The 22,815-nt window shown below is 45.1% G+C and overlaps 1 protein-coding gene across 2 annotated transcripts in view; it reads left to right on the top strand.

Annotated features, from left to right (window-relative positions):
* Nucleotides 1-22,815, top strand: part of PTPRN2 (protein tyrosine phosphatase receptor type N2) — a 3,479,756-nt gene that overhangs the window by 1,556,882 nt on the left and 1,900,059 nt on the right. For both annotated transcript variants that reach the window (XM_069647979.1, XM_069647978.1), the window contains exon 7: nucleotides 1,857-2,099. In XM_069647979.1, coding sequence (XP_069504080.1) covers nucleotides 1,857-2,099 — 243 coding nt within the window. The remainder of the gene's footprint in view (nucleotides 1-1,856; nucleotides 2,100-22,815) is intronic.

The raw sequence follows: 22,815 nt of genomic DNA, 5'->3' as shown, positions 1-22,815 counted from the left end.
TCCCATGGACCCTTAAAACATAGAATTAATTTCAACTTTCAACTAAATTTATGTTAATATAGGTGTGCAATGCATGCCATATTTTGTGCTAGTAGGGTTCACATATGTCCGCCAGCATTTATTGTAAACGGATGCATGCAAACTCCGCACTGACACTTGCGAATTTCAAACAAATTCACAATCATGTTTTTTTTTTCATTAAAGTGTTCTTTTTGCCACTATCTTAATAAGACAATGGTTGATTTCTTTCTTGTGTCAGGGCCGTAATTTATAAGGAGTCTCCATAATGGCCCTGTACGCACATCGCTGTTAAAACTGATTGCAACACGTGATAACTCAGAAGAAATGTAGTGGTTATGAATAACAGTCCATCAAAATAAATCATGACATATGTGTTGCATTTCTACAATTCAGGGAGGACAGATATGTCTAACAAGTTCAATCGATCAAATAAATTAATGTTGAACACTTAGCAAACTCGATATTTCAATAAACAAATAAGACAAACCAACATCCTACTGAAACAGATAAAATATCTTTAAAAATGATGAACAAACAAACTGACAAATTGGCCGAAGGCAGTCAATTTAAGATCGACCGAGCACACGCTTTGAGCTAGACTGAATGATAGCAAGAGGTAGTAGAGAGCCAGGCATCTCTGCCTAGAGCCCGGTGCCCACAGTAAGGGAACCAGAGATGCAGCCCTTACGTCATGCTATAATGCGCAAACTCATTACCAATGTACATACTTCTCGGAATGCAGGACATCAGGAGTGATCTCGCACAGCCTTTGGCCCTCATGAAATTAGAGCAAAGGGTAAATAAGTGTAAAGTCAATAAATAATTAGTTGGCATATGAGATACAAAATGGAACCCAAAATATTGCAACTGGCATCAGTTACCATCAGTACTGGAAATGGGAAAAATGTACTGGAGGAACCATCTCATCCATGGAGGGGCGGGGCCATGAGCAGGAGGGGCGGGGCCATGGGGTATGGTGCCAGTCCAGGTCACTCAATATAGTATCTCTTCATAGAACTCAATGCTGACAATTTGCATAAAAGTAAAGAGCATTATGGGAATATAAGTATGTCCAGAATTTTAAATTTGAAACATGTCCTATTATGTTTCATTAAGAAACCCTTTTGAGTGAATAATGGAAGCTGGGTCTGCAGTTTTAATTGGTCACATTACTAACCCTAAGAAAAAAAATTGTCTACATTGCGGGACCTATAAACCAGTCTGCACAACCATGGTAAACATGTGAGGCTTTGGCTGTATCTGTATTCAGTTGACCATACAGAATCTACTGAAAGTGTCTGCTTGTAGAAGCATGGGTTACTCGTGCATGTAATAACTTGCCTTAAGGACAGAGTTTGCTGGGAGCACCCTGTTCTGAAGCCAAGTTGTCAGATTCTCACACAAATAGCCTGTGCTTCATCAAGCAAACCACTGGGAAGTGCCTGGTCATCAAAGTGTGAGTGTTGTGGCAAGCCACTGACATGATTTAGAGGAGCAGCTCTGCATCATGTACTGGCACTGGTTACTGTGCCACAGAGTTCCTCTACACATTCCTTTCCATGCTGGTTCCTATTACACAAAGTGCCCTTCTTGTGGACTTGGATAGCTCTACGGGATTCAGATGGTCAACTCTTATGGAAGTCAGGAATGTAGTGGTTTCACAATTGGTAACCGTGGTAGCCACTCAATAATGTCCTTGACGAGCATCTCAGAATGCAAGATCCTACAAACGTGTGCTCCTCATTAAAATCTTTGATGTTTTTAGCAAATGTTATACCATCCATATGTCTAAAAAAGTAGTATGACCATTTCCATCTATTACCTTTAACATTTAGAAACATTTATTCAAAATGTGGTGAAGGAGCTTGGCAAGCGCAAGGTGAACATCGACCACCTAAGTCCCAAGGAACTGGATGAATTAGCGGATGTAATTGCTGACACGCTTCAAGTGGTAGATGCCAAAGAAGGTCAAAATGGGAAGGCGGAAGAGGAAAGAGGCGAGCAGGACATGAAAAGGGTGGTAGCACCAGGATTTCAAGAAAACCAAGATGGCCTCACCGAGGTGGAGAACACTGAAGGTACGGTGCTCAATAAAACATGCAAAAGAGGTTTATCAAGGAGAGTCTTACATTTTGGGGTGAAATGTCTCAGGGTACTATGAAATGTTTCAGACTTGGACCACTAAGATTTAGCGCTGTATTTTACCCTGAACAATCTACCGCACATCAGCACTTATCCATTCCATCTAACTGCAGTGCAATGCACCTTGGCCATCTACCATTTCTACCACAAAGAGTAAAGGTAGCCTTGACTGAGCATTTTATGCCTTAGGAAAACAGAGCGCTTTCGAAAAATACATCATCTGCATCTTGGTATCTTTTTACCCTTTCACCCCTCGTGGAAGATCAAGTTGCCCAATTACTGTCCCCAGAATACACACATTGAGATTATATTGCGCTATATATGTGGGGCAGAACAAGTCGGGGCATTTCTGCAAGTTATGTTGAAATCTGCATTGACACCAACAGACGCCATTGGGCACCACTACCCAATTTCAAGGTGCAAAGGGGATCACCAGTAAGATTTCCCACAGTATTTCGGGAGAAGCCCAAAAACCCATATGTCAGAAAAGTTATCCATCCTGAAGACAGAATTTCAGACCAATCAACTAGAACTTCCACTACCAGAAGGGCCCCGAAAAATGTGTCTCCTTAAAGAAAGGGACTATCGATGACCTTTTGTGTTTAACTACATCCAGCATCACGTGCCAACCCAATCCCTCACCTAGCTTCCCATGTAACAGTAGTAGGAACCCCAACTGAGAGCAAGATCATGTCTACTTCCTATTGAGCAATACACAGGACTAGCACTGAAAATGACCCCACCCACAACTTCACCCTATTTAACAAACCGCAGCATGTGTAAAGCCATTAAATGAATCACATGTGCCTTTGCCAGTACACAAATAAGCAATACAATATTTTACAGAGTAAATGAGAAGGAATACCATTTGTAAGCAAAAACAAAATCTCATGACTTGGCTGTCTCATGTCTAACAAAAGACAGGCTGCCCCTCCCTCCGCCCCAGGATTGATTGAAATCTAAAAACATGGGGGCAGATTCTTAAAAAGGAATGCAAATAAAAAATGCTCAGAAGTGGCAGTGTTGTAATTTGCACTCATTGGGCCTGATTTATGGAAAAGTGTGCATTTCTCCTGCAATTGCCGCTCACCAATAATGACACTGCACGAGCCTGTGCGCAGAATAAAAAATGCACGTCATGCCTTTTCATGGAATTTACTGCGTACGTAACCATAGCCGCAAGTCGCGCCCAGAACACCCGCAGTACGCCCCCATGCGAAGCATTAACAGCCAGAACAGCTATCTTTGCGCGCTCTCTGGGTGCGACTACATGCACCCTTTAAATAGTGCATGGGGTCCCCCGCAAGCAGGCCTGCATCTAGGGGACCCTGCGCAGGGTCCCTTGTAACTGTAGCTGGCACCCAACAACATGCTTATGATACTTCGCAACTCGGGTTAAACTCTGAAAATCTGCGTGCAAATTCTTGCACCCCGCTACACTGCATTCATGCACCCCTAAGTTAGTTTGGAACGCTGGTTTCATACACACATTCCTAAATCCAGCATGCAAACCCACCTCTGCACTGCGATTCCTATGTGCAAGTGACTCTACACCTGCCTTCGGGTGGCGTAGAGGTTGAGGGATTTGTGTGGTCATTTCTATGCCAAGAGGCTGCATGGGTGGTTCCATGAACATGTCTGCAGGCCATCCCTCGTAAGACCCACTTTTTTGCATGTACTTCCCCATTTCCTGTGTTCTGCCCCCTTCCCAGCCCTCTGTTCAAGCCACTCCCACGCTATGCGTGGTGTCTCGCGGAAGCCGCTCAACCGCTTGCAGAGACGTGCTGGGCCTGTGCGAACTCCATGCAAGTCCTGGAAAAGTCCTGTGCATTCGATTCCATGAATTGACGAACAGGATTTCGCGCACAGTTTGGCATGCAAGTTCCCTATTTCCCACGCAAATAATTCAATGAATTGTGCCCATTGTATAAATATACAGTTCATTTTATCCACAACAGTGACCTGCGCATTTCTTGGTAGCTGCACATCAACTCAGAAATGCACTGGTTCATAACGTTGCTGTTCCACATACAGAAATGCATAGAAAGGTCAGGATTCACCCTGTCATGTCATTTGCAACCCCTTTCGCCTGCTCCAAACAGAAGCAGGAGAATATCTTTGTTCTCTTTACCCTGTTTCTGAATACGGGATGCACTTTAAAATGCAGGGAAACGTCCCTGGATTTGTGCAAATATGCAACGGGGGGTGGGGGGGCTAGAAGAAGTCATTTGATGCGCATATTCCAATGACCGTTGGGAATAGGGGACATTTTATTTTGCGGAAATTATGAGATGTGTGCCAAAACACTGTTTGAGAAACTGCCCCATGAAATTCAACAGAAGCTAAGAGCAACACTCCATTCCAATCTTGCTGTGTTCTTGAATACTTTGATAGCCTCAACACAGTCAGCTGTAGCTTTGATTAAATAAATAATAAATACATCATTAGTAACTGGCATGGGTGCAGTAGCCAATCAGACTGCTCCATTGCCTGGCTGTATCTGCTGATGCATACCCGCATTATGCTAAATCTAATGACACCTCCCGAAACCCACCGACTCCTTATGGAATACAATTAAAAACGTACCTGCTGTCTGCTTCGGCTATAGAAAGAGGGATCTTTCACTTTTGAAAGAGGCCTTTTTCTTTTTTCATACACCTATTTGTTACATTTTTGAAGTGCTCAATCGACCTCAGAGTGCATTTTGCTCAAAGCACACGCCCATTTAAAAAAGAATTTGCCACTACATCGTTAGCCACAACCCAAAGGTTTGGGCGGGGTTGCTAATGCTTAGAGCCAAGAAGTGGACTATGCTCTCCTTTCGTGGGCCTTTGACTCTTTACTATAGTAATACATGTTGCCATTATTTTTGCAGATTTTCTAAGATTAATGGCCTAATTCACAGAAGAGTTTTATAATGGCGCAATTCCATTGGAAATCGCTCTGTGAACCAAACACTAAATATGGATTTTTCAAAAATATAAACGTTCTGTGCCTTCCCCATGGCATTTTCTGTGTTGATTATGCATGCTAACAACAAATGAATGAATAGTTAATGATCGAATCGTCCTATATGTGTGGCATTTGGGCGAGGGATTGGTGATGATGGAAGCCAATGATAAGGACCCAAACACAAGGAGGTTCCTGGGATGCGTGACTGCCAGGAAATATCCTGCTTCTGAGCCTTGGATGAATAGATGTATGCTGATGTTTATTGGACAGTGGCCTGTCATGATATTGATGTTTCATTTCTTCGTCGACAGCTGATGTAATTATCAACACAGCTGACTTATTTCACTGTTCCAGTTTAAGTTCGATCATCTTGAAGTTACCTCTGTAGTAGCTGTGTCGACCACCTTATCCCTCTGAAGGGCCTGCAACGCTCTTATTCATAACACACGAGGCGAGGCGAAGGCAGGAGATGGGGTACAACACGTCATCAAAACGGGAACTGACGTTTCCCCTACTTTGCCCGCCCCTCCCTTTTCCTGTTTCCCCGTGTCCTTCCCCACGGTATCAGATAATATTATCCCCACCAAAAATATCACTGTATATATGGTCGTCGGGAACGGCCATAGGTGATATTTTTAGTGGGGCTAATAGTTGGGGTTACTGGGAGCGGGGGTTGGGTGGTGTCCCCAGCTCCCTTTAACATAATATGGGGGTTGCGGGGGTGACCCTGCAGGTTCCATGCCTTAATATCGCAGCAAAAATATGGCGATATTTTTGTATGCCGATATTTTTACAGGGATATTAACACATGGAAACTTCCCCACATGACATGAGGCGGTGACGAGACCCCCCCCCCATACTAAACATGAAGTCCCACGTCAGTTCATTTCTTCAATGAGCCAGTGAGGTTTCTTACGAGTTCTTTGGGGTCGCTGATCCGTGCTTCCATGTGGTGGCCAAGGTGGCCCTTTGCCACTGGAGTCTTCTTTGCCTCCTTCATAGGGTGCATCCCATTCGTGGAGGGGAATTGACGAGGTGGGGTTGGTGACAGGTACAATCCCTGGCATTCGCCTCAAGTGTGAGGATTTCCTCGTCATGGTCTTCCTGTTATCCTCAGTGATGAGGGATTCCTTCACTTGAATTACAGTGAGGGGTTCCTCGCTAAAAGCGGCCATGCTCTTGCGACTTTGGGATTGTTTTGCGATGGCTACATTCCCTGGTTCTAGGTCATTTTCCCTGGCTCTTCTTTTCTCATCTGTTTCTCTCTTCATGTAGGCTTTCCTTCGAGAGTCTTGCTCTCGCATTTCCTGATCACTGCTGTACCTTTCTTCTGCTTGCATGATGTGCGGTAGCCGAGTTCTTATGTTCCTCCCAAACATCACTTCCGATGGTGTCTTCCCTGTGGTGCAGTGCAGAGTGTTTCTATAGTCTTGCATTAATTGACACAGCATCTTCTCCACAGGCTCACCAGAGAGTGGAGAAATTTGGGTCATGCGCTTGATGTTGCTCATGAATCATTCTACGGTGCCATTTGCCTGGGGCCGTAGGGTTGTTACGTTTCTGTGGTGAAACCCCATATATTCTGAGAATGTCTTGAAGTCCTGCCCTATGAATGGGTGTCCATTGTCTGTCTTCACGACTTTGGGGATACCATAGCTGGCGAACATTCGGTCCCGGGCGGGAATGGCATGGTACGCCAATGTGGATGGCACAATCTGCATGTCTGGGAATCACGAATATTCAACAACCCCTACTAATATGTGCACATCCCCTTCTAGCGGCCCAAAGTAGTCCACAGCTATTTCTTCCCACGCTCCCTCAGGTACTGTGGTCATGCATAGTGGCTCCGGTCTGGTGTGGGGGTTAATTACGGCGCATGTGGGGCAGTTCTTAGTTCTTGAGCAGTTCATTCACCTGGGTGTCGAGTTGAGGGAACCACAGTTTTTGTCTCAGCATCCTTTTTGTGGACACGATGCCCCTGTTCCCTTTGTGTGCCAGTTTTAGGATCTTCTGTCTTAGGCTGCATGGAATTATGAGTTTTGTGCCTTTGAGAAGTAGCCCTTCCTCAGACTTGGCGAGTTCGTCCTTGACAGCCAGGAGGCAGATAGTGGGCCTCATTACACGGTAGGCGGTAACCATGGCGCTATTAGCGCCATGGTTGCCGCCGGTATTTTACCGTGTCCGCCTTGGTGGATGGCGGAATTACCGCCCTACTCCAAGGTGAGCGGGGGCGGTAATTCCCCATTCACCAAGGCACTTCCCCATTCCCATTTTTGCCCCCATGGGCATAATGGGAATGGGGAAGGAGCTAATTGCAGTACCGCAAATTGCGGTACCTTAATTAGCACCGAGATCCCTTTGCGGCACCCTACTTTAACGGCTAAAACCAGCCGTTAAGGTCGGGTCCCGCAAAGGGAACTTGTAGTAAGGCGGTAAGGCTCATTGTCTTGTTTGGCATCTTCCTCCATGTTTTCTTTCAGCTGGCGTGCTTGCTTCCAGTGTCCCGTCTCCAGGCACCTCATGATGATTTGTAATCCTTGGTCTGCGTTGGAGTCTTGAGCTATCAGGTGTGTGTCGAGACCTTTGGGTGTGTTTCTTTGGATTATGTACCTGATGTACTTATCTGCTATGGATGGGTTCGCCACGCACTCCTTGTTTGGGTGTCATGAGAGGAGGTCTGCTGGGTTGTCATCCTTCCCATGCCTGTGAATTATGTTGAAATGAAGGTCTTGTAGCCGCAGAGCCCACCTTGCTATTCGTGGTGGCCTCTTGGTCTGCGGATTGCCATAGATGAACAGCAAAGCCTGGTGATCCATGACGATCATAAAAGGTTTTCCGTACAGGAATAGGTGGAAATGTTTGCAGGCCCAGACCACGGCTAGACCTTCCTTCTCTGCCTGTGAGTAGGCTTGTTCAGTCTTTGATAAACTCCTGCTTGCGTATGATACGATGTGTTTGGAGTGGCCGTCTCTCTCGTCCAGTTGTGTCAGGATGGTTTCGAGTCCGACTGGGCTTGCGTATACAATCAGTTTGGTGGTCTTTCTGGTGTCAAAGTAGGCCATGTTCTTTGCGTCAGCTATGCAGTCCTTTATGAGTTGGAATGCTTGTTGGCATTTCTCGGACCACTTGAACTCCGCGTTGAGTTTGGTGAGTGCTCTGAGGGGTTCACTGACGGATGCAAAATCCTTATGTAACGTGTGCAATAACTCGCTGGTCCTAGGAAGGATCTGAGGTTGGATGTGGAGCAGGGTGGTTCCCCGTTTGTGATGGCACTGACCTTCTCTGGGTCAGGTGTCATCCTTTTTTCAGAGAAAATGTGACCGAAAAAATGAAGTGTCCGTTTCCTAAATTCACATTTGTCCTTGTTTAGGGTGAGTTTGGCTTCCACGAGAGCCATGCACACTCGCATGAGTGTGTTGTCATGCTGTTCTTGGGTCTGACCGAAAACTAGGATATCGTCCCTGTAGTTTAGACAGTTGGGCACGTGCTTGATGACATTGTGGATCTCTGACTGAAAGAATTCCGCCGCAGACGAGACTCCAAAACTGAGCCGCTTGTACCTATATAGGCCCAGATGTGTGGCAAATGTGGTAATGTGTCTGGACGCTTTGTTGAGCTCTAGTTGATGGTACCCCTTGTTGAGGTCCAGTTTGGAGAAGATAGTGGCTCCATTTAGGAGGTGCACCATGTCAGTGATGTGTGGCGCCTAGTGATGTTCTCTCAGGATGGCCTCATTTGGCCGTTGCATGTCCACGCATATGCAAATGTCTGACAAGTCTCTTTTGGGTACGGGTACTATGGGGGATACCCATGATGTGGGACCTTCTGCTGGCTCAATGATGTCGGAATCCAGTAGTTTGTTCAGTTCGTTCTCTACTTGCTTCTGGATGTGTATGGGGATTCCCCTATAGTGTTGCGCCACTGGAATTACACTTGTATTAGTGTGTAGTTTGATTTGACAGCCTTTTAATTTTCCCAAGCCCTTGAAGAGTGCGGGAAATACCTGTTCAATGGTGGCGTAGGGTCTAGGTATTTGTGCCCCATGAGTTTGTAAGAGGACATGAATGAGGCCCATTTCAATTTCCGTCTTGTAGCTCAGAATGCATCCGCTGTCGGTAGCAGCTTTAAGGACATGCATGGGGATGTCTTTGGCTTGTCCTCTGTAGCTGCACGACCCAGTGAAGAAACCCTTGCAGCTAGGGGTGTCTTTGAGCCATTGGGGAATATGAGTGCTTTGGCAGGTTGTAGACGGGGGGTGTGGTATGTTGTTGTAGACCTCTTCGCTTATTACATTTACGGTGGCTCCAGTGTCCACCAGAAATTCAGCCGCCATCTCATTGACTTGTATGATTAGAGTCGGACTGTGTTCTTTTGCTGTCGGATTGCCTAGAGCATACAGGTATCCCTTTTTCTGTGTCTCTTCCCTGGGTTTTCCACTTTTTCTGGCATTGTCCTCAGAGGATGCGCCTGAGGCGCTGTCTGACTGTGATTGTTCAACTAGATACCTGACGTATCTTCAGGGTCTCCTCCTTGGTCTGGATGTTGTGGGTTTGAGGTCTCTCCAGTCACCTGCGGTTCTCTCCCATCTTTGTCTGGCTGGTCGTCCCGGTATCTGCGGTGGGCAGTGTCATGCGATTGGCTTTTTGTACGGGGTGGACTTTGCTGTCTCTGATCTCTTTCCAGTGTAGGTTGTCCACTCCTTCCTGTGCCTCATATTTTGCTTAGGTATATGAGGCAAACCCCCTTGTAGTGAGTTCCCCCGCAGGTGGAACACTGTTGGCGCATGGCTGGGCATTGTCCATCATGTGGCTATTCGAGACCACATATCCTGGGCAGGAGCCCTGCTACTAGCATCAGCTGAGCCCCCAACCATCTTGCGAAGCCGCAGCGCTGCAGAGCAGCTAGACCCCGAGTGCCATCTCCAGAGAAAGAGAGACGCCCGCCATCTGCTGATGCCTCGTGGATGCAATTAGCATCATATTGCACCACGGCACCTCGACAGACCTGCAAGCGCCCCCTGTGCCCTCCCTCCATCAGCACGTTTGTTGCTAGTCAGCAAAGAGGAGCCGCCGAAGCGAAGCCGCAGCACAGCTGCACACAATATGGCCGCCGCCATCCACAAGCCTATTTTGTTTAGTTGGGTTGCCTAGTAACCATCTTTGCCGCACGGCCATAGGGAGAGAGACAAGCAGGCCTACCTCTCCTAAGGCCCACTCCAACAAAGGCTCCTTCCTGTCTGCCCCTGTCCGCACCTGCGCCACGGCGCCAGACGCTGCTCCGCGGAGCTCCATAGCTTCGCACATGCTGCCGAGACTATAAACACACATAACCAACTAACATTCAGCCCAAACATTCCGTCTACCTCCATCAGTCCGGTAAGAGTCTCAATGTGTCTACTATTCTCAATATGGCTCAAACTAAGTCAATGAGTGCTCTCTGATCTATTAAGCCTCAAAGCTTACTAAGCCCTCAATGTATCTATCGTGCCATCCCGTCCCAATCACTAATGATACTTATTGTTTGTAGCGGTTACATCGCAAACGTTTCACTATTATTGCCGGGTTGTAAGATGTATGCCTACCATCTGCTACTCCACTATTCCTGTCCTCATCATGCTGCTAAAGTTCTAACACTAAAACTCGGAACCATATATTGCATTGTGCTAATTGCCTGCTGCTTGAGAAATGTGGCACTGCCACGATATTGATAGTCTAGAACACTTTGCCTTAGTACCTTCACGCACGCTTGAAGACCACTTTACTCTATTGTATAACCCTTATTGCTACATTGCCTATGAACACGCACCACTGCGCCTCTACCAGACTACATACTATCTACCCTAATACAGTGCTCCTGTGTCTCAATATGCCGCTGTGTGTCCTTGCCAGCCTCCTCCTCGCTCACCTTGTCACTATCTCGCTGCTATTGGGCGTACACTGTGTACCACACATCTCTACTTTTGAGACCCTCTCTCACCATTTATGAATGCACTCCCCCACAATGATCCACAGCACCATACCACTGATTCACCATCCTTCCACATCCATCACACCCACTCATAACTTCATGACTAACTCTCTCACTGACCACTCCACCAATCCTTATCTCCATGCACCCGCCTTGTGGCTTCAACATTTCACCACCAAAACCAAACCCAATCAACCATGCGCACTCCATTTTAGGAATTTTAGACACAGATCCAGATTGCCTCTCATACCATGTGCCCAGCGTAATACGTACCATCACCTAACTACTAGCCCGCTCCCACCTATGCAGGCTAAAACTGACCACCCTGTGGCCACTCCTAACAAAGAATTAAAGGGAGCCCTCATCAATGCTACATCCCTCCCGGTCCACGCTCTTGACATCGCAGACCTCATCACTGCCCAAAACCTTGACTTCATTGCCATCACGGAAACATGGCTACATGCCGCCTCAGGTCCGCTTTTGGCCCTAGCTATCCCAGACGGATACTCCATCCTCAGAAATTACCGTCACTCCAACCTCTCCAAAGGTGGTGGCGTCACATTTATACACAGGGATAACATTAATATGAGACTCATTCCCAACACTCAACTTAGCTTGGCCGAATCTCTATCAGTCAAACTTTCTTTATCACCGACTAACACCGCATCACTGCACCTCATCTACAGACCACCAGGACCCCTCACTTCCTTCTCGGAGGACATTATATCCACTTACTGACAACACCAAACCTAACTCCCAAGTGTTGCTACTGGGCGACCTTAATCTTCGCCTATCAGACCCCAGGGATCTCCAGGCCATTGAGGTTGCTACACACAACACACAACAAGGGTAGAATGCTTGATTGGATTGCAGATTTAAACTGCAACATGTCGATAAGTTCCAATTCCGTCTGCGCTTGGTCCTACCACCACATCATCATCTTTCACATACCGGCTAACAACCCACGTCCCAAACCCAACTTGGCACCCCCTATTCCTACAAGAAACAAAAAGGACATCACTAGGGACAAATTACTCCCCCTCACCTTACCAATACTCAACAATTGTGCCTCACAGCACAACGACCCTACAGTCCTAGTGGACACCTTTAACCAAACCTTGCTCAAAGCCATCAATACTATAGCACTCCTCAAACTACGGAAAGCTAAACAACGAGCTCATTGAACTCATGGTTCACACCACAATTGAGAGCACTACGCACGCAAAGGAAAACGCAATGCCGAAGCTCTGTGGAAAAGTCTCCCAATGCGAGACTAATAAAGACAACCTCTTCATAGCATTCCTTAATTACAAGGAAGCAATTGTACAAGCAAAAAAAAGAGACATACAACCTATGTATCTCGCACGCAGAATCCAACACGAAGGAGCTATTCAAAATTCTTAAAGAATTAGAATTCCCGTCGCCCATCCCAGACACATGTAGCAAAGACAGTACGTGGTGCAACAATATTCAAAATGCCCTCCTCACTAAAATAACCACTCTACAATCTAAAATGAATGCCAAACAAAACTGCCTTCTCACCTCTTTCCAAACCAAACTCCCGGCATCTAAGATGGCCACCCCCTCCTTTACTAATACTCCATTCAGCTTTGTGCCTCTTACCATCCCAGAGGTTGAAAAAATCATTAGCAAGCTAAAACCATCCAACTGCCAAGGTGATTCCTGCCCTGCCCCCATCATTAAGGAATCTGTGCATGACCTTGCCCCTTTCATCACCTCCTTTATTAACTTCTCATTTCATTCTGGCATCGTCCCTGACAATCTCAAGGACTCCTGGGTCATCCCCCTGTTGAAAAAACCCACCCTGGACCCTACTATATCTTCCAACTATAAACCCATCACTACGGTCCAGTTCCTTCTAAAAATACTAGACAGAGCAGCTTACTTACAGATCCAGAAGTACCTGGAAACTAACAATTTACTTGGTATGAGACAATCTGGCTTTAGACCTAAGCATGGGACAGAAACAGCCCTATTAGATCTCAAAACTCAAATTGAGGACTTAAAAGACAATGTCAAACTGGCCCTCCTACTACTACTTGACCTTTCGGCAGCTTTCGATTTGGTCAATCACCAAATCCTCTGCCGTCACTTGAAATCAGCTGCCCACTTCTCTCAAAAAGCCACTAACTGGATCAGTTCCTTCCTGGACAACAGACACATGAGAGTATTTTCACCTACCTCATCCACAGATCCAACCCCGGTCCCCTGTGGGGTGCCACAAGGTTCTTGTGTTTCACCTACACTCTACAATGTATTTACCAAACCATTGTTTGATGTGCTTGATTATCTGGCTGTCACTTACAACAACTACGCTGATGACACCCAGATACTCATTCCCATCACTGGTGACTGCATGGCTGATTCCAAAGCTTTGAATGACATCTACCAAGTCATCCAAGCTTGGATGGCCCAACATGAGCTCTGTCTCAACGATGACAAGACAGAGCTTCTCATCCTGGGCACCTAACAGAGACTCAACAAGCTTGACCCATTGTTCAGCACCTTCAATATTGATGGCAATTCCATCAAAGTGTCCAAAGACACCAAAACTCTGGGAATCTATCTCGATTCTACACTTTCCCTTAATAGACAAACTAATGCAGTTGTCGCTGCCTCTGCTTATACATGTAAGCTCATCACAGCCTGCCGCCCTTTCCTCTCCACACAGAATTGCATTACTCTAGCCAGGACACTGGTTATGTCCAAACTCGATTACTGCAATGCACTTTATCAAGGAACTAACCAACGCAACCTCAACAAACTCCAGGTCATTCAAAATAATGCTATTAGAGCGGCCCTTAATATCCCCAGCTCTGCACACATCTCTGAAACAAGGAAGAGTCTAAACTGGGTTTCAGTGGCCCAAAGGATATCACTGAAATCCCTGGCCCTCACACACAAATGTGTAAACAATCAAGCCCCCACCTACCTAGCCTCTTGATTATCTTAGTACATACCCACGCGGTCACTCAGATCAGCCCAAGCACACTGCCTGACCATCCCCAGATGCAAACTTCAGAAAGCCGGGGGTGTAAGCTTCCCAGTTCTAGCCTCTAAACTATGGAACTCGCTTCCACTCACCATTAGATCCTTATCCTCTCCAACTCTATTCAAACAAAAAGCAAAGCTCTGGCTATCCACCACACTTGACTAACTGCCTTTTACCCTGCCACCTGACATTTGCTGTCTGGCTACTTGACAACAACCTCTTCTTTCTTGCACTGCTATGTACTTTATTTAACCTGTTCATTTTGTACTAATGTAACTGTAACCATTGCCTTATCTGTCCCTTGTTGTTCTAAGATGCGCGCCCGATTGCCTTTGGGTCTGGAGCGCTGTACAAATAAATAAAATACAAATACATCTGTAGCTGAATTGGTTGGTGTTGCTTTTTGAAGCTCCTCTAAGCTTGTTTTTCGCATTCCTGTTTCCTTGAGTGAGTTTGATCCCTTAACTTGTGATGCTAATGCTGCGTCTGAGCGGGCCAGGCATAGGATTTCTTCCAGATTTCGTGGTTTCTGTAATAGGCGTTTTCTAAAGTCTGCGCTCTCACACCGACTATGATATGCGAGCACAACGCCTCTTCATTGGAATAATTGTTGAATTCACAGTGCTTCATTTTTAGTCTCAGACGCATTACAAACGCATCCATGGTCTCACCTGTGGTTTGTTTGGTGGTATGAAAGATGTGTCTCTCATAGTCTACATTTGGGTGGGGTGTGAAGTAGTCTGTGAGTGTTGTCTTCAGGTTGACGTATGTGTCTGTCACTTTCAGGGAGCTCGTCCACAATGTACCTCACGTTTGAGCCTATTGCGAAAGCTAGTAGGCTGTATTTCTTCTTATCATCAATCGGGCAGACTGCCTTGAGACATACCTCGAAATCCCTCAGCCACCTTTTCCACCATGGGCCGAACGTGCTAGTATCACTGAGGTCAAAGTTAGTGGGTTAATAGGCTGTCAGACATTCTTGGTGGTAGTGTGCGAGCAGGTGTTATTGGCTCGATCAATTATTCATTTTCTGACATTTTGCTGGGCTGGTTTTGTTTCTCCTGGACTGACCTGTACGTGGTGACTTGAAAATGGATTCTGCTTCAGGGAGATGGCTGATATGTGTCCTTGATGCGGCTTTTGTGTTGCATGAAAGATTGGCGCCTTGAGTCAGTCCACGTGTAGGCCAGGCTGTCCCTTTGATCTTCTTGTGCCTCTCATATGGTGAGCGTAATGAATGGCTGGTGGAGGGATGTGATGGTAGGAGGTGGTTTTGCTGCAGCGTGGCCTGGTATCATTAGTGAGGGCGCTGTGTGGGCAGAGTGAGTCGTTGCCTTTGGCGGGAGATACTTTCTACAACCGCCTGGATGTTTGCTGCAGCAGGGAGCTTTCATGCTCTTACCCGCTGATGTGATTTGTTGCTGTTAGCGGGAGAAACAGCTCTCCGACCGCCCGGGTGTTCGTTGCAGCAGGGAGCCTTGGCGCTCCCACCCGCTAGTATGATGCTTTGCCTTTGGCGGGAGGAATCACCGACCGGCCGGATGTTTGTTGAGGACGGGGAGCCTTCTCGTTCCTACCCGTTGTGTGAGTTTGCCTCTGTTGGCGGGAGACAACGCTCTTACCGCCCAGAATGCTCTGTGGCCCGTTGGCGGGTAGCTTGCAAGCTCTCTCCCGCTCTTTCTGTTCCCTATCGCCCGGAAACACTCTTTCTGCCCGTACTTCATCCGCGGCAGCAGGCGACCCCGCAGCTCTAGTGGCATCTTCACACGCAGTCACAAGCGCGGCTGCGCCGAATTTGAAAACACGAGTGTTGGTTTTGAAAACACGCCTCGTCGCCAGTGTAGTATCTCCACGGACAACCTTATCCCTCTACAGGGCCTGCAACGCTCTCATTCATACACACACGAGGCAGAGGTAGGAGATGGGGTACAACACGTCTTTATTCCTTTGCAATCAAAACGGGAACTGACGTTTTCCCTACTTTGCCCTTCTCTCCCCTTCCCATGCAATATGCAACAACTATTGTTTGTGACCGCATGGATCTATTATTCCTCTGTCTGCTGCCCCATGGGCCCACAACCCCCATGCATGCTGGGCATGTTCTATGCATTATTCTTAATATTATCCACACAATAAAAAAGTTGGTGACATTGTGCTTTTTCGGTTTTTTACCTTGAGCCCAAATGTGATTTAGATTAATCTGGGCTACTTTCACTCTTTTATTCTGATTTCCTTTAGGTTTGCAATATTTAGTGAAGGCCTCAGGAGCACTGGTTCATGGTTCATAACCGGATCCCCTAAAAAAGGGAAGTGTGCTGGTATTGTTTACTCATTGATAATGGTTTATGTAAGGCTGTCTGCTGGCTATATACACATTTCATTTGACAAATGAACTCCATTGTATGGCTTTTTCATGCTCATCTACATTTGTACTGTAGCCAATGCATCTGGCCGAGGTGTTTCAATGTGTTTTGTTTTAAAAAAATTAGCTCTCTCTGTGTGCGCGGTCAGATCCCGTTTTTTTGAGTATCGGTTGAGCACAGTGCTATTTGCATTGTCATATGATATGATAGGTTATTTATAACATGCTTAACACCCAGAGGTTTCTAAGCGCTGACCCGAACCTGTGTTGCCCCATGTCGTCTTGCTTCCAAGCTGAGCATGTTGCTCCTGAGCTATCCTCCCTTTCCTGTTCTGCTGGCTGCGCAAACTAGAAGCGATATAAACTCCCCACGGTGCTTAGTCGAAATATTGTGAATCACGCCCACGCCTTGAACAGTACATCGGGGCAGTACAGGAGCACTCTCACATTAAGAGGCACATCACCCCTAGATTGTAGAACAGCACAGTGCACAACATGGTCAGTCGATATATGTATTTTTTTAAACCGGGACTGATTATGCACGCAGATGGTACCTATTGGAACACAAAATAGAGCAGTATAGCGAATGTCGCTGAATGCACACACCGGCCACAGCATAAGGGCACAATAAAGGTATGAGAGGCTATCAAGTGGATACCGTATGCTGAAATATTTTCTCTCGAAACATGAACTGACTACGTAAAATGAGTCAGTGGATTGTAATGAAAACCTTACAATGGGAAAGACCGCACAGCCAGTAGAATTTAATGACTAAGCACCGTGGGGAGTTTATATAGGTTCGAACTTGCGCAGCCACCAGAATAATGCAAATAGCACTGTGTGTAGCGAGGTCAACGGATACACAAAAAAACGGGATCTGACCACGCACACAGAGAGAGCTTAATACAAAACACATTGGCCAGACACATTGGCTACTGTACAAATGTAGATAAGCATGAAAAAGCCATAAAATTACACAAACCATTATCAATGAGTAAACAATACCGGCACACTCCCCTTTTTTAGGGGATCCAGTCATGAGGCAGTGCTCCTGAGGCCTTCACTGAATATTGTGAGCCAAAAGCAAATCAGAATAAAAGAGTGAAAGTCGCCCAGATTGATCTAAATCGTATTTGGGCTCAAGGTAAAAAAACTGAAAAAGCACAATGTCACCAAATGTTTTATTGTGTGGAGAATATTAAGGATAATGCATAGGACATGCCAGGCATGCATGGGGGTTTAGGGGCCATGGGGCAGAAGACAGAGAAGTAATAGATCCATGCAATCACAAACAATAGTTGTTACATATTGCATGTAAAAGAAATTGATGCTAAACATACCCAGGCCAAAATAGCTGTTTGAAATTCCCCCCAGGTCAGGATGTGGAGGCATCACCATCTCTGATGGACAAGGTGATCTGAAAAAGATGTACCCAAACTACAGGTCCTGAAGAAGAGGATTAAAACTAGCATGTCATCGAAACCGGTGGACCACCTCAATGCACAATATCCCTAAAGCAAATACGGGATATGGGAATTTAAGGAATATCTTCTAGTGGAAACTCTCTCCGCCCTTCGATTGCTGTTTTTTCGCCATACTCTCTTGGTGTAAAATAACAATATTGAAAACAGATTACCTAGTCTACAAGAAATTTTAGGTCCTGTAACTTTGAGTTACGAAAAAGTTTTTAATCATCACTATTGATTTTTATAATCCTGTGTTGAACCATACATGATCATTTGATCTGCACCACATGCAAACACTCCTGTTGTTGGTGAATAAAGTAAGAATACGGCCATTGTGCCTTAAGGAAAAAATTCCTCCAGGGAATGTCCATGTAGGGAAGCAGACTTGGTTCAACCATTTTACTGATTCACAAATACTGTAACTGTATACATTGTAGAGGCAGGGACAGCAGCTCTCTCTCCTTTCCTATTAGATAGGGGGTGCACTACCTCCGACCTAGGGATAGTGGCACTATATAGGGATAGTGTCCTTCCACCTAGGGACTTTTGTAGCATACACATTGAATGAAAACAAGTTAATTAGTATCACTAGCATTTATTTTTGCTTTTACAAGTGTTCTTATGTGTTATATCTGATGTTGTACCTAACACTTAAGCCTATCAATGACCCTTAATCAGGTTCCCTGATTGTTGTTGTGTATCCTGAAAACCCGACATGCATCTGTCCCTCGAGGCCTGGAGTTGACAACATCTAAAACAGTATGAATTTTTCGATTTGATGTTTGAGAAAGTTATGAAATCTGTGTTCATAATGTGTATATTATATGTGTGGTGTTGAACTGAAAGAGGGTCAAATTTACAAAAGGGGCACATTTTTACCAATCTGCAGGGTTTTCTTTCATTTGGCAGGTGGCATTGGACAGCAGGAAGTAGTTAACATGTCTGCCTATGTTTCCAGGGGTGGCTGTCAAATCTGGTTGGTTTTTCATCAGCATGTATTTTAATGCTGCCGTAAAACCAGTGGATTCCTATTAAATGTGCCTGAAATGACCACCTGATAATAGTAGGAATATTCCATGGTAATCCATTGTAAATCCTTTTTAAATGCCGAGACATTTGCACTTTTCCACAAATGTAGTGGAAAAATTAAGCATAAAGGTGATTTTTGCCTATGATTTACACTTCGCTTTACCACAGCTTCCCGCTGCAACACTCCTAGGTAAGTCAAGCCTTTAGGCCTGAACATGTCAATTTCCAGACCCCCCACTGTGCTGTTCTTTTAATTGTTTCACTGAGGGATTATGTCACCTTGAAATTGGCGGCTGTGAGTTGTATCTTTCAATTTTAGAATTGCAGTAAGTTTTTGAATTATGCCACTGTGTGGTTCGAATTTAGCATTCTGATGCTGTGGGTCTTTCTTTCTTGACTTTAAATGTTGCCATTATGAGTTTGTCTCTGTAAACTGCTACTGTGAGCTTCCACACTTTGAATTGTGCCACTGTGTGACTCTGTCACTTTGAACTTTGCTATCGTGAGGTTAGATATTATCTTTCAATTCTGCCACTGTGAAATTTTGACACTTTGAACTTTGTTACTGTGATCATTTGACTTTAAATTTTGCCACTGCAAAACTCTGTCTCTTTGAACTTTGTTGCTGTGAATTTTTAATTTTTAATTCTCCCACTTTGGGGCTCTCTTAACACTACTTGTTTCTAACTGTGGGACTTTGGTAACTATGAAGTTTGCCACTGCGAGACCCGGTCACTTTGAACTTAGATGCTGTGAGATTTTGTAAACTGTAACTGTAACCTGTAAAATTAACTGTTGCAAGTAGCTAAACTTGGATCTTGTGACTGCAGGACTTTATGAACTTTGATTTCTCCCACTATGTTACTATGTCTCTTTGAATTCTGCCAAAGTGAGGTTCGGTCATTTTGAACTTAGCTTCTGTGAATCTTAACGCTGATCTTTGCCACTATGACATTCTTTCACTCTGAACTTTACTGCTGTGAGTTTTTAACTTTTGATGTTGCCACTGTGCGATTATGTCATTTTTTAACTTGGCAGCTGTATGATTTAACTTTGAATTAGCCACTGTGTGATTACATCACTTTGAACTTGGTTGCTGTGAGAATTAAGTTTGAATTTTGCCACTGTGTGATTACATTACTTTGAACTTGGCTGCAGTGAGTTTTTAACTTTTAATTTTGCCACTGTGTGATTTGGTCACTTTGATCTTGTTTGCTGCGAGTTTTTAACTTTCAACTTATTTTGTGACTGTGTGATCACGTCACCTTTTTAACGTGGCTCCCGTGAGTTTTTTACTTTTAATTTTGCCACTGTGTGATTACGTCACTTTGAATTTGGCTACTGTTGAGTTTAACTTCTGATTTTACCACTGTGTGATTATGTCACCTTGAACCTGGCGGCTGTCAGTTTTAACTTTCAATTTTACCACTGATTGACTCTATGACTGAATTTTGTCACTGTGAGGTTTCAACTTTGCATTATGCCACTGGGGGTCTTTCTTGACTTACAATTTTGCCATTTGCCATTGTGAGATTGTCACTTTAAATTAGCTACTGTGAGCTTCCAAACTTTGAATTTTGCCACAGTGTGAACTTCGCTGCCCATTGGATAGGTCTTGCCCCTTAATAGGTGGCTCCCCCGGGACAAGTCTTTCCCCAGGATAGGTCTTGTCCGTGGGACAGGTCTTTGCCCCCGAGATAAGTCTTGCCCCTTAGATAGGTCTTGACCCTGCAATAGGTCCTGCCCCCGAGATCCATGAAGCAGCCACCACATGGAGATTTCCACGCCTGGAAACCAAATCTCACTCGCTGCAAGTTTCAACCATTCTGCACCTTATCACTACCAACCTCTGACAAATCCCGGCCATGAGGGCTAGTGACCATGAGACATCCAACACAGGAAAGCCGCTGGGGAACCTAACTCCATCGACGTAAATACAGCCACTATGAATTTGTGATCTGAGAATTTCTTGCAAATCTCACCACCTCAAGACCTTGAGACAAGAAACAATTCACCACAGTAGGGTCTTTGTCGCTGGAATCAATGACAAAAAAAGGCCTTGGAAAAACACAGGCCTCCCGCCAACACAATCCTATAACCACAGAACGGCATTTACCACTGTGTAGCTCACCAACGGTGGTTGACTTCGCCCATTAATTGCCCAAAACTACATCATAACCACCGGGATTATAAGCAACAGGAAACTATCAACATTAGCAAACCTTCCCAACCAGGGAGAATGTCACCGAAATATCTTGATGCACAGCCACAGCATCAACAGACCAATGACTCACACTAGTCAGAAAACATCCACAGCTATTAATATGCCCTGATACAAGAAGCATAGACTAACAAGAATGGAAAAGAGAACAAGAAAGACAAAAGAAACCACCTCCCCCACTGAAAAACAGGAACCACCTACCAAAATTCACAACACCTCTAAACCACCACCAATCCCCATCAAACGAACTAAAGATCTGAGCAAGGACGCAAGATCAAAGACATCATACATCTCTCGCTACCTCTTCACCTACAAACCAGCCACACTAGAAATCAATCAATCCACAAGAAAGGACAGAGCGAATACTAGAGGAGACCCCCTAAATACTATCAAACTGGCCACCCTAACACACAGAACCTGGCAACAGAGAAAACAGTTTTGGAAAAATGCCTATAAGAACCAGAGCTAAACTCGAATCCCCTGCCACCTACACTCCTTATATAACCAGAGATTGGAAAAAGGGGCACAAGGACAACTAAACACCTAATTACATTCACTCAGAACAGAGAAACCCATTGTGCAACCTAATGTAACCTGCAACAAAGGGACAGATGATATAGCCTTACACATGGCAACAAACAGACACACCCAACAGAAAGTCAAAGGACTGATGGATGCCACCCACAGCAAAACACCATAAAAAACACCCAAAAATTAACAAGCCAAATCACACTGGAAGAATCCTAGCCACTAAACTGCAGCCTATTCAATGCACAATCTATGGCAAAGGACAAAATAGAAATGTACAACCTCCTAAGCAAAGGTGGCACAGCCACTCTCCTCTTCCTTGAAACATGGCTCTCAAGCAAACTACAAGGTAATCACTCATGAAACCATACCAGACAACTACAAACGAATGCAGTCTAACAGAGAAACTGGAAGAGAGGGAGGAATTGCTCTAGCACACAAAAAACACATCAGCTCCACATTCCACATTCCTAACCACAACATGGCAGACTGCAAATCACTCCTAGTCAACCTCAAGCTCAACAATCAATTCAACTTACTCTTCCTTCTGATCTACAGACCACCCACCTACAATTTAACTTTGTGCATAACGGAATGATGCCATAACCAACCTTTTCACAAATCACAACAACATCATTGTTCTGGGAGACTTCAACATCTGGCTCGAAAGACAAAATGAAACCACAGCAAACTCCCTCAGTGCCCTACTGGAAACTAATCTCGAACAAATAGTGAACAGACCCACCCACAGAGCTGGACACACATTAGATGTAGTTTTCTGCAGAGATGGACTTTTGACCGCCCGCCCTTCGGTACCAATCATATAGAGTGACGGTCATCTGATCACTTTTACTGTCAAAATCCCAAGTTAATCCTGATGATAAAAATTGGAAACTAGAAAAGACAAGATCTTGAAACACTAACACGACTACTAGAAACAACAAGCCCAACACATCCCAGCTAAACAAAATGACACCAGACACAGTTGAAGAGAACTTTCACACCTGGATCACAGATGTGCTACACCAACAAACATCCTTAAAACTCTTCAAACCCACACCCAAAAAAGTCACAGGAAAATGGTTCACAGAGAAATTGAGGGAATAAAAAAATA

Source organism: Ambystoma mexicanum, chromosome 2q, assembly GCF_040938575.1.
Source record: "Ambystoma mexicanum isolate Mex_15411 chromosome 2q, UKY_AmexF1_1, whole genome shotgun sequence".
Taxonomy (NCBI): domain Eukaryota; kingdom Metazoa; phylum Chordata; class Amphibia; order Caudata; family Ambystomatidae; genus Ambystoma; species Ambystoma mexicanum.
This window is presented reverse-complemented; position numbering and strand designations above follow the sequence as displayed.